This window comes from Balaenoptera musculus, chromosome 1 (genome assembly GCF_009873245.2).
Source record: "Balaenoptera musculus isolate JJ_BM4_2016_0621 chromosome 1, mBalMus1.pri.v3, whole genome shotgun sequence".
NCBI classification, from domain to species: Eukaryota; Metazoa; Chordata; class Mammalia; order Artiodactyla; family Balaenopteridae; genus Balaenoptera; species Balaenoptera musculus.
Genome location: NC_045785.1, coordinates 44,288,298 through 44,301,674, shown reverse-complemented (window position 1 = coordinate 44,301,674; position 13,377 = coordinate 44,288,298). Strand labels below are relative to the sequence as shown.

Sequence of the window (13,377 nt, the reverse complement as noted above, 5' to 3'; positions counted from 1 at the left end):
AGGTGTGTTATTCATCTCTGTGGCTCTATCATACATCTAGAGGACAAAATAGGATAGAATGTTATTGTTGAGGAGCGGGAGTGTGGGGGCACTCATATGGTCATCTTACAAAGCCAGGATCAAGAGATGACCCTGTCTATGGAACAAGAAATGAAGCTTTAAGGATGCTATCCAAAGGTACAGAAATGACCAATGGAGGAACTGAGAAAAACTATGAAAATAAACTAGGAAGAGGAGAGTGGAAGCTAGAGATAAGGTGTAACCTAAATCCTCATCTATCATAGTGAGAAGCAAACAGACGTCTAAAACTGATAAATCAAAAACTGGAATAAGTGTGGTGGAACAAATATTTAGAGACATGGAGATAATCACCAGAAGAACTAAAGCCAAAACCGTTAAAAGAAGTTGCCTGCTGGGGAAGAGGCCTGGGAAGTATAAGCCATCTGTGTGTGTGTGTGTGTTTTAACCATATGAATGTATTACTTTGAAGTTTTTTATAACTGAAGAAGATATATGATTGATTATGGGATTGGTTTAGTCAGACTAGTTATCTTTTCCCGCTTAATGTATGAGCAAAAAAATTAATGTTTTACTTATAATAATGTTGATGAGATTATGTTTAAAAGAGCATTCTCATATGCTGCTACTGAAACTAATAATATAAACAGTCTGAAAAATAATCTGACAAGAGTCTTAAAACTGTTTATGTTCATTGTTCCAGTGAGTCTACTTCTAGGCTTTGTCCTCAACAGTAACTAGAGATCAGAACAAATATCTGTGTTCAGCAAGATGTTTACTATAATTCTTCCAAAATATCAAAAAGTTGTGAAGCAAATATCCAACAAAAATTACGGCATAAATATATAATGAAATATGCAAAAACTAATTTTTTCCAGTTTTAAGTGGAGAAATGTTTATAATAATGTTTTTAAAAATCAGGATACAAAACTACATATAGAATATGATCCCAGATAGCCACAGAAAAAAAACATTAAAATAGAATACACCAAGGGAATGTAAACTGATATAGCCACTATGGAGAACAGTATGGAGGCTCCTTAAAAAACTAAAAATAGAATTACCATATGATCCAGCAATCCCACTACTGGGCATATACCCAGAGAAAACCACAATTCAAAAAGACACATGCACCCCAATGTTCACTGCAGCACTATTTACAATAGCCAGGTCATGGAAGCAACCTAAATGCCCACTGACAGACGAATGGATAAAGAAGATGTGGTACATATATACAATGGAATATTACTCAGCCATAAAAAGGAACGAAACTGGGTCATTTGTTGAGACGTGGATGGATCTAGAGACTGTCATACAGAGTGAAGTAAGTCAGAAAGAGAAAAACAAATATCGTATATTAATGCATATATGTGGAACCTAGAAAAATGGTACAGATGAACCGGTTTGCAGGGCAGAAATTGAGACACAGATGTAGAGAACAAACGTATGGACAGCAAGCAGGAAAAGCCGCCAGGGGGTGGGGATGGTGGTGTGATGAATTGGGAGATTGGGATTGACATGTATACACTGATGTGTATAAAATTGATGACTAATAAGAACCTGCTGTATAAAAAAATAAATAAAATAAAATTTAAAAATTAAAAAAAAAGAAAACCAATTTAGAAAAATAAAAATAAAAAAATAATAAAAATTAAAAAAAACATTAAATGAACAGTGTGTACCTGGAAAATCAGCATCAGTTAATCAAATCTCATGAACCTTCCTTTTGGGGGACAGAGATTTCTGATTCCCTGTATAGTAATATCTAAATACTGAGTTGAATGATGGAGTTCAAATGAAACCTAATTTATGAACACAGTGCACTAGGTACTTGTAGAGACAAGCAGTGTCTAATTAAAAACCACAGTAACCCTTTTTGGGTTGCTGGCAACAAGCTGGCAAGAATAGGAGGAAGCAGAAGGCTTCCTAGGAGGAGGACTGTACCTGAACAACTTCATGGGACCATCAAGCTCCCAAGGTCTCCATGAGTGGGAAGCCTGTGTTTCCCAGCACTCCCTTAAACAGCTGATACCTAAGCTTAGACTGCTTGGCCCTGAAATTAAAACATCTCCTTTGACCCAGCTTCCTGTTAAGGTTGCAAGGCTGCTCCACAATCAAGACAGACCACACAATAAACTACAATGTTCAAAGATCTGAATGTTCTTTATTACCTGCTTCCTTTGCCAAGTCAGGGTAGTCTCTTGAATTCTCAGCTCCAGGCTTTGTGAACTAGAAATATAGAAGGAGATAATAAATAGAAACAAATATAGTTAGATTTTTTCACAACAGAGAACTGCAGAAATTCATTCGTCTATTCACTTAAACAAAAACATATTGAGCACCTATCGTGTTTCTGGACTCTGATAATAAATAATATACAGTTCGTACCCTCCGGGAGCTTACCATCTAATGGAAAACAGGCAATTACACCACAGTGTCATAAGTACAGAATGATTTGGGAGAGACAATTACCCAGCTTTGGAGGACTACAAAGGCTTCCCAGAGGAACTGACGTTTAAATTAAGTCTTTAAGGATGAGTAGGAGTTAGCCAAGTGAAAGAAAAGGAAATTCTAGAGCAAAGGTCTGGAAATGACAGAATATAACAATTTTACATGCAAACAATTTTATACTGCAGAGGCTGAAACACGTGATCTGAAATGGCAAGTGATAAGGACAGAAAAATTACTTAGGACCAAACGATGATAATTACTAATATTTATTGGGCACTTACTGTTGTTACTCACTGTACTAAGCACTTCACATGTATTAACTTGTTTAATCCTCACAACAACCCTCAGAGGTAGGTACTATTCTTATCACCATTTTAAGATAAGAAAACAAGGGCAGAGATTAAGTCACTTGCCCAAGGATACACAGCTAATAATTAGTGGAACTGAAACTTCAACCTGCTTCTAGAGCCAATTCACAAGTGACCTTATATGCCCTCCTATGACACCTGGGCTTTATCCTGAAGACAGTGGATTTTTAAAAAAAAAAAAAAAAACAAAGACTGAAATAAACAATGAGATACACTACAACACCAAACACTGACAGGATGTGGAGCAGCAGGAACTCTCATTCATTGCTGGTGGAATGCAAAATGGTATTGCCACTGTGGAAGACAGTTTGGCAGTTTCTTACAAAACTAAACATCCTCTTAACATATGATCCAGCAGTTGCGCTCCTTGGTATTTACCAAATGAGTTTAAAACTTATGCTTACACAAAAACCTGCACACGGATATTTATAGTAGCTTTATTTATTTATTATTTTTTAAATTTATTTATTTATTTTTGGTTGCATTGGGTCTTCATTGCTGCATGTGGGCTTTCTCTAGTTGCGGCGAGCAGGGGCTACTCTTCCTTGCGGTGCATGGGCTTCTCATTGCGGTGGCGTGTCTTTGTTGTGCAGCACAGCCTCTAGGCGCACGGGCTTCAGTAGTTGTGGCATGCAGGCTCAGTAGTTGTGGCTCGTGGGCTCTAGAGCTCAGGCTCAGTAGTTGTGGTGCACAGGCTTAGTTGCTCCACAGCATGTGGAATCTTCCCAGACCAGGGCTCGAACCCATGTCCCCTGCATTGGCAGGCGGATTCTTAACCACTGCACCACCAGGGAAGCCCTAGAGTAGCTTTATTTATAATTGCCAAATTTGGAAGCAACCAAGATGTCTTTAGCAGGTGAAAGGTTAAATAAACTGTAGTAAAACCAGACAATGGAATATTATTCAGCACTAAAATGATATGAGCTACCAAATCACAGAAAGACATGGAGGAACTTTAAATGTATATTACTAAGTGAAGAAGTCAATCTGAAACGGCTACATATTGTCTGATTCCAACTACATGACATTCTGGAAAAGGCAAAACTATGGAGACAGTAAAAAAAAATTAGTTGTTGTCAGGGACTGAGGGGAGGGAGGGATGAAGAGGCAGAGCAAGAGGATTTCAGGGCAGTGAAAGTATTCTGTATGATGATGTAATGTATACGTGTCACCACATATGTGTCTAAATCCATAGAATATACAACACCAAGTGTGAACCCTAATGCAAACTATGGACTTTGAGTGATAATTATGTGTCAATGCAGGTTCACTGACTGTAACATATGTGCCACTCTAATGCTGATTATTGATAGTGGGCAAGGCTTTCCGGCGGGGTCGGGGGCAGTGAGCATGTAGGAACCCTCTGTACTTTCTGCTCAATTTTGCTGTGAACCTAAAACTGCTTTGAAAAATAAAGCCCTACTTTAAAAAGAGAGAGAGAGAGAGACTGGGCCGAGAAGACGTGCACGTTAGATCATTCTAAATGCAATGTTGAGAAATGAATGAACGAAGCAAGGCTGGAGGCAGTAAGACCAAATGGCATAATTCTGAAATAGCCCAAGTGAGAGTTAACTAAGATAGCAGCAGAAAGAATGGAAAGAAGCAGAGAGACCTGAGAAGCATAAGTGAAGTAAAATCTACCAAATACAGTGATCAATTAGATAAGATGGAGTGGTCTGCTAGTCAGAGGTTGTGCTAACGAGAATTGGCTTTCAAAAATTTTTTAACTGCAAACCACAATAACATACAACATGACCCAGTAGACACATATTGAAGCAAAATTTTCATGAAATACTTATCCTTGTTATATTGATACAGTATTTTCGATTCTATTTCAATTTTTTTAATGCTAGAGGCAACCTTCTAAACAGACATCACTACCCCTGCAATGGATCACAAAACCCAGTTTGAAACACTGTATAGATACTAGACTTAAATGCCACACTTTATTGCACAGTGCCAAAATATATCTGTTGAACTGAACCAAAACAAAACGTTTAACATTTGTTCCTATCTCTTACCCACCCCAATTCTTCATTAACTTCTGAATTAGAGAATTCTTCATAATTCCCTAATTCAGCAGCCCCAAATTACCTATTTCCCTTGTAGTTACTCTTCAGTTCACTAATTACAATCAGAGCATGTAGTACAGAGAGCACTTACTATAAGGAGAGAGTACTGTGCTACTAGGCTCCACCAAGTAATACCTATTAATAACCACATTATCATCCAGGTAGTGAAATGACTGCACTTTCTCATTTCTTACTGAAATCAAGGCAGTTTTTAAAAGATTAGTCAAGCAAATAAACAAATACAACATTACTCCTTCAAAATGAAAAGCACGTTTAGGTGGAAACTACCAAATGTCCATTGACAATAAATTGGATATATTATGGAATGTTCACACAATGGACTATGTTACATCAATGAGAATGAACAATCTATAACTACACATAAAATTAAGGATGAATCCCAGAAACATAATGTTGAATGAAAAAGCCAAAATTATCTATGATATTAAAGGTCAGAAGTCAGAAGGATAATGGTAACCCTTTGCAGGCAAGGAGTCAGTGACTGAAAGAAGGCGGAGAGTAATTTCTGAGGTGCTGGTAATGTTCTGTTTATATTTGGTTTTTAGTTTTTATTTTTTTAATCAAAGAAATGCAAAAAATAAATATAAAATAAAAATAAAAACCTACCTCAAGGCCTATAATAAAAACAGCAATCTTGTTCCACTACTCTCCACCCGCTAGTCTTACTTGCTCCCAAAACATCCATTTTCAATTCCTTTAGATATTTCTTCTTTTATAAAATGCCATGTTTCTAAATATTCTTATACTATTATTTCTTTACCAATTTAAGATGTGTCCCTCAAGGCTAATTGTAAACCAGGATGTACATTTTGGAAGTCCTGCTATAGACTGAATGTCTGTGTCCTCTCAAAATTCATATATTGATATCTAACTCACAAATCTAATTCTTCATTTTTGGAAGTGGGGCCTTTGGGAAGTCATGCAGATGGAGCCCTCAGGAATGGGATTAGTGCTCTTATAAAAAAGAGCCCAGAGAGTTCCCTTGCCCCTTCTGCCACAGACAGCTGTCTATGAACCAGAGAGCCGGGCCTCACCATGCACCAAATCTGCCTGTGCCTTGATCTTGAACTTCCCAGCCTCCAGAACTGTGAGAAATAAATATTTCTTGTTTAAGCCACCCAGTCTAAGGCATTGCTGTTATACAGCCCTAACAGACTAAGACAGACCAGTTCTTGAAGATAGCCAGAATTTAAATTGATGAAAAGAGGGCATATCAGGAGGTAGGCAGCATAAGCAAAGGGACTCGGCCTGCTGTCAGCCAGGTAGTAGTTGTGATTTAGTTGTGTTAAAACCTCTTGATATGCATCATGAGAATTCTAATTTACCATAGGAATTAACTTCCTACACTGATAATAAAACCTCACTAGGAGAACTTCAAGTTGTCTAGGAATTCAGCTATTCAAATTAAGAACCACAACCAGTTGAGATCTACCAACAGAGCCTAAAGTATTATCTGCTAAATTTCTCCCTCTTCATTAAACCCTCCCCCAAGTTCCAAAAGATCAAACCCAGAGAGAAGTGCACTAGCCTAGTAAGCACATCAATAAAGCTGCTCTCCATAGTCCCAACCTCTTCCCTGAAGATTGTAACTAACACCTCCCACACCTCCGCCTCCCAACTTGAGGAAAAATAAATACATCTCCTACTTCCCAAAGCTCAGTGCTTTTCTATATAGCCAATATAACCAGACATTTAACAGCCAGTGGTGGAGGATCTGACTGTATTTATACCATACTTTAAAAGGTTTTACTGTCCACCTATACCAGAAGTCCCCTTTCCCATGAAACAACAGATGATCTCCAAGTATCTGCTTCATAACGTATTAGCTGACTTTTCTACTTACATGTCTTGATTGCTTTGTGTACTCTCAGCCCACTGGGTAAGATAAAAACAAGTTTAAGGCTGTTTTCTCAGAAAGAGAACTTCCCCTAGGAACTCTCTTTCATAAAGCATATCCATTTAATATTGTTCAACTAACATTCACTGAGGTCTTCAGGCACAAGGCATTTTCAAGGTGCTAGAGGTACAGCAATGAATTAGACATGGTACTCACCTTGGAGGAGCTTACGTGCAAAAGAAGAATATAGACATAAAAACAATTTCAGGATAAAATAGTAAGTACTAAGTTAACATGTGGGAAAGTCAGGAGGATCAGAGGAGGCTTCTTGGAGAAGGTCTGAATTGATCTTTTAAAAATGCAAATAAGGGCCTCCCTGGTGGCGCAGTGGTTAAGAATCTGCCTGCCAGTGCAGGGCACATGGGTTCGAGCCCTGGTCCAGGAAGATCCCACATGCCACGGAGCAACTAAGCCCGTGCACCATAACTACTGAGCCTGTGCTCTAGAGCCCGCAAGCCACAACTACTGAGCCCACGTGCCACAACTACTGAAGCCCGTGCAGCTAGAGCCCGTGCTCCGCAACGAGAAGCCACCGCCGTGAGAAGCCCGCGCACAACAACGAAGAGTAGCCCCTGCTCGCCGCAACTAGAGAAAAGCCCGCGTGCAGCAACGAAGACCCAACGCAGCCAAAAGTAAATAAATTAATGAAAAAAAAAATAAAAATGCAAATAAGTTAACCAGTGAAGACAAACGGTCTTAAGTAGTGGGGAAAACAGAAAGCAAAGCAACAGAGGCATAAAAATGTTTGGGGTGAAACTAAAAGCAGTTTGGCATCACTAGAGCACAGAGGTGGTGAGGATGTCAATAAGTGAGACTGCAGGAGTCTCTGGCCTCCTGAGTACCAAGAAGAGTACCACTTGAGGAACAACAAAGGTCGGAGGATCCAGAAAACCTGCCACCTGTGCCCAGACGCTGACATCACTAATGATTCTCCTCCTCATCTACACTGGAACTGTCCCTGAGAAGGGATCCTACAAGGAGTATTCCTGGAAGTGCAGAGCTGGCGACATTCACGACCTGCTTTCCTTTCGGGTGTGAGGCGGACCTTGCCTCCGTCAGAGGTCCACACATCTTAGGATTCCACCCAGATTCAAAGGAGGTGCGGACTTTGGGTCATCTTAGGGCGTCCTTCACAAACTGCGCCCCAGGGAGAAAAGGAAAAAAGGAGGAAGATATGGCCGCTGGAACAACCCTGCGATATTACGATCCCGCAAACAGACCCTACATCACAACCCACCCGCCACTCTGATGCCCCCAGGGCCAAGAAGCCAAGCTGGGCGGTGGGATGCCCCGGGCGCCCTCCGGGTAGGAAGGACAGACCGACGCACAGCCCCAAATCTGATTCTCACCCCCCCACACCCCCGGTTCCCGGTCACCTCGAATCTCCCCAGGCCTCACCCAGACAGAGCAGAGCAGGGAGCCCGCCTCCGGGGACCCACGGCTCTGTTTACCTTGGTCATCCCAACGCCCACCACAAACACCCGGTTCCGGAGCGGAGACTGTGAGATGTCCACATGCATGGCTCGGACACTTCTGGGCACGGGAACCGCAGCTAACGTAGGAACGACTGGCCTGACGCGCCCACAGGCCTATTGAAACCTCTGCTGCGCCGGAGCAATTAGAACCGGGGGCGGGGCGGGAGGCGGGCAGGGGGCGGGGCGGGCAGGCGTGGGAGCGCGCGCGTGCGTGTGCGCGTGCACCGAGGCGCCTGCGGCGTGGCCGTACGGTGTCCTGGCGGGGCGGGGCGGGTTAGGGAATCCTTTGGGGACAAGGCTGGAGTTCACAGGTGGGCTCGAGACGCAGGCCCACTCAGCCTTTGCAAAAAAGCTCTATAGCCTGGTACCAGCCCCTCAGGTTTAGGTTCTCTATGCTGAGAGGGAGTGTGGCCTGGAGCAAGGCCTGAGGCTGAGGGCAGGGCTTGGCCTGAAACCGGACTCACAAAAGGGTAGCCTCAGGAAGAATTTCGGAGTGTTGGAGTTGTTCTGTATCCTATTGGTCGTAGTAGTTAGAAGAGTCACTGCACGCGTAAAACAAATAGGACTGTACACTGGGGGGAGAGGGGGCGGATTTTATTACATGAATGTCTAAAACGAAAACCAAAGTTCTGTCACTAGCTCTGTGACCTTTTTTAACCTCTCTGAAACTCATTCTCATGTGTTGTTTTGTGAGGATTAAACGAGGTGATAGAAACAAAGCCTTTAACACTGAATAGAAGGAATATGTATATATGTAGGTATACTGTGGATATATAAGTGGGTGCTTTTTATTGGCTGATTTTGAATTTGCAGATTTTCCTGCTCACAAAAATGTGTTTGTAACCCCCAAATCAATACTAGAAGAACCCTTGAGGTGGCAGAAGATGTGAGTTGCCCCACTTGCCTGTTGGCAGCTGAGGTTAAGCAAGAACCATGCTCTGTTTGTTTCAGCTCATGCTGTAAACCAAGGTGCTTCTCATCTATTTAGTGCCACCTTATTCGCATTTTTGTGTTTTTTGTTGATGATTTCACTGTTTAAAAGTGGTCCCCAAGCATGGTGCCTGAAATGCTATCTAGTATACCTGATACAAGACGGGTGTGAGGTGCACTATGAAGAAAATACATGAACTTAGTTCAAAGATGTTATAGTGCTATTGGCTCTGAGTTCAATGTTAATATATATATATGAATAATAAGATGTCTTTAAACAGAAACACATATAAAAGAAGGTTATGTATTGATCAGCTGACAAAAAATGCTGTGGGCAGAAACTTGGCAGGAGCCTAACCCTGTATTTCCCCTACGAGCAATTGTTCAGTATTCACTAATTTGTGTTCACAGCAACTTTCAGAACATAAATACCACCAAAAACTGAGAACCGACTCTGTGTGTGTGTGTGGGTGTGTGTGTGTGTGTAAAACTTCTGAGGCCCCTTCCAGTCCTAAGGGTGTGTGATAAGAGCCCCTCATAGATCTCCATGGCATAAAGCATCAAATGCTGGAAGTTCACTCCCTCAGGAAAACGTCCTGTAATTGTTCCTAGCACTGGTAGAATTTAAGGCCAGATGTTCATTTAGCAGAAATGCCACTTGGCTGCTGAGGAGCCATTGGGCAGGAAGCGGAACAAGGAAGCTACATGGAAAGGCAAGGGAAAAACTTGGGGCAGGCAGAGGTGTTCTGAGACTGATCACGCTATCTCTATGGGGACTGAGTAACCTGTCTCTGGGGAAAGGGACATGTTCAAATTGAGGCTGACTGGCCTCAGGGTTATTGCAGAAGACAGCCTTACCCCTGGAAGGGAAACTGAACCAAGTGGACCCTCAGTTCACAGGCGATTTTTATTATTTCAAAAGGCCTTATAGAAATTTCATTATGTATATACACCATGCCACCCCCAATAAAAATCACCATAGGTTCAAAACATCCATATCCAGAGCCCACTCTCTACTGAATCAGAGCCTCTGGGAGTAAAGCCTAGGCATCCATATTTAGAAAGTTGCTCCCAGTTGATTCTAAGGAGCCTCCACTAGGCTGGGTAAAGAACTCCTGGGCTGAGAATGGGTCAACTTAGTAAAATCTTCAGGTGATCAGAGAAGGGGCAAAGAATCTCCCCTTTTCCTGCCTATCCCTAGAGTCCAGCATAAGGCTGGCACTGAAGAGGCTTTTACTAAGTGTAGAGTTGTTTCTTGAAACTCTGATTGGCTGATAAAGACAGCACTGTGATTGGTGGATAAGACAACCCAATAGAGCAAGAAGTCACAGAGTCCAGTTTAATTACTATGTAACAAATGCTGCCTGTCCCATGGATATTGGTTTCAAAAAAGGAGCCCATAGAGGTGGAGAGGGAGTAATAATAAACATTGCTATTAATGCTGAAAAGATTGGGAAAGGACACTTCCCTTCCCAATGTGGAAGACTAGATAATCCAAAAATTCTCCTGCCACAAAACACCTAGAAATGCTGCATAAAATACAACAAACTTCTTTTAAATGCATACAAGATTGAAGAGGCAAGTTTTTTCTTTTAATTTTATATCCATCTGTACTGTTTGAATGTTTTGATCTTGTGTGTATGTTACTTTTATTTTTGTCTTTACTATATCATGTATTTATTTTAATTTTTGTCGTGTTTTGTTTTCATTTTAACTATTTATTTTTGAGTAGATAATACTTAAAACATGAATCAAGATTCAAAAAGTACAAAAGGTCAAACTGTAAAAATTCTCCCTCCTATCCCTATTGCCAGCTTCCAGTTCCTCTCCCCTATCCTAGAAATATTTTATGTAACTACAACCAAGTGTATATATACCCACCTAAGTAATGCTGTCCCTCTTTATAACACAAATTTTAGCATTCTTTACACATTATTCCACATCTTGATTTTTTTTCATACAAAAATAGATTTTGAAGACCATATCAGAGCTTCCTGTGTTTTTTCATAACTGCATAGTATTCAATTTATAGATGTACTATAATTTATTTAACCAATCCCCTGTTGTTGGATATTAACACTGTTTCCAGTCTTTTGCTATTATAAGCAATGCTGCAATGAATAACCTTGTACATATGTCATTTCACACCTGTGTGGGTATATCTGTAGGTTAAATTCCTAAAATTGGAATTTCATGGTAAAAAAAAAGAGATGATTTATACTTCTGAACATATATTGCCAATTGGCCTCCATTAAAGACATTACTATCATCATTGTGAGAGCGCTCTGCATATATCCTTTAATAACTAAAACAATAGTTTGTTAAATTCATATTATAGTCCAGAAGGGATTACTGAAGGATTTTTTGCTTAAAACCAGCAGGATTTAAAAGAAAAAAAATGTTACTACTTATGGCCATATTATTACTACCACTCTCATCCTACCTCCCTTGCTCCTTTGCTAAGCTTCCTTGGAATCCCAGAAATAATCATAATGTAGAGAGGAGGAGGTGCACCTTGTTATTTTAAAAACCAGAAACCAGATTTCCTCTTAGGAAAAGAAGTTCCTTTACTTGGTGTATTAGTCTGCGAGGGTTGCCATAACAAAGTACCACAAATTGGGTAGCTTAAACAGCAGAAATTTATTTCTGCACAGTTCTGGGGGGCTAGAAGTCCAGGATGAAGGTATTGACAGGGTTGGTTTTGTCTGAGGCCTTGGCCTCTCCTTGGCTTCTAAATGGCCACTTTCTCACTTTGTCTTCCTCTATACCCATCTGTGTTAAAAAATTTCTTCTTATAAGGACATCAGTCATGTTGGATTAGGGCTAACCCTAATGACCTCATTTTAACTTAATTACCTCTTTAAAGACCCTATTGCCAAATACAGTCACATTGTGAAGTACTGAGGGATAGGACTTCAACACATAAATTTGGGGGGGGAGACACAATTCAGTCCATAACAGTTAGCATTAACCTCCTTAAGTATGAGATGTGAAGTCCCACAATTGCTCCCCAACCTTCTGTAAAAATCTTTCTCATGCAGCCTCGTGTCTGTGATTCTTTAAGGAGTGGCAGAATTGGAGTTGTGTCCAGTAATATGTAGAAAAGGGACAGGGAGGGATGGCCAGGTGATCCATAACCTGAATTAATTCATTGGAAGCAAGAACAGGTCACAAATGACCAGGAGTGACATAAACCCCAATTAATCTTGAGGGTCACAGAGAGGAACTTAAGAGTTTCCCACTGGACCCAGGAAGGAGGTTAGCTACCAGTTTTGTTTAAACCTTGATGGACATAGTGCTGACCTCAGCAAGCACCAGTGACTTTAAAAAGAGAGAGTTTTATTTATAGATCGCCTAACTGTCCAGCCATTGGTTGGAGGCCAGGATTGTTAGTGGCTTTGGGGTCTTCAACAAGTGGAAAGTGAAAGAGGGGAGAGTGTTTGCTGAACACTATTGATCCACCCAGAATGAACTAAACAAGGCCACTGATGATCTCTGCAAAAGCATTTTGGGTGGACAGTGGGGGCAGATGCTTGGGATTCTCATTCACAAATATTTTTGCAGTCCAGTTATTGAGCATAAAATTGGGATGAATTGAGATGCAAATGGGAGGTGAGGTGGTGAAGTCCATGAATGTAGACACTATGACCGAATGAATAAGTGAAATAACATTTTTTAAAATGAGATAACATTTATTGAGCATATGTGTAAGCAAGATTCACACATCCCATCCAATCATTATAACACCACCACAAGGTAGTGATAAAGATTCTCTCCATCACCAAGCTCTAGCCAGTGTCCTCTGCCCTCTTCTCTACTAGGCTTCTGCCTCCCCTATAAAGACTTAAAGGAACACTAACATAGTTTCTAACAGCTCAAGGCCACATCCCTAGGATGACTCTAGCCCCACTTAAAGTGCCTCCCTGAGAAAACTCAAGGCTGCTGAAAGAATTTACTGTTTGTTTCAGCCAACACCTGAAGGTAGGGCTCCTGTCTCCCAGTCTCTGTGGGAGCCTAAGCTTGCATAAGCGCCAGTTAGCAAACCTAGAACGGTTTCGTGTGGACTAACCCCCTCCGCGCATTTTGTAAGTTTTACTTCCCCGACTGTACATAGGCCCCGCTCACCCACCTCCCTATTCCTTCAT

General features: G+C 41.0%; 1 protein-coding gene across 2 annotated transcripts in view; it reads right to left on the bottom strand.

Annotated features, from left to right (window-relative positions):
- The window catches only part of SCP2 (sterol carrier protein 2), a 148,679-nt gene extending 140,242 nt beyond the window's left edge, over window positions 1–8,437 (bottom strand). Inside the window, exons 1-3 of one of the 2 annotated variants that reach the window (XM_036866655.1) lie at window positions 8,279–8,418; window positions 7,845–7,964; window positions 2,190–2,247 (exon numbers count right to left, since the gene is read on the bottom strand). In XM_036866655.1, coding sequence (XP_036722550.1) covers window positions 2,190–2,247; window positions 7,845–7,898 — 112 coding nt within the window. In that variant the 5' untranslated portion in view covers window positions 7,899–7,964; window positions 8,279–8,418. Of the gene's footprint in view, window positions 1–2,189; window positions 2,248–7,844; window positions 7,965–8,278 lie in introns of both variants that reach the window. The other variant, XM_036866648.1, reaches the window with a different exon arrangement.
- Between the last annotated feature and the right edge of the window lie 4,940 nt (window positions 8,438–13,377).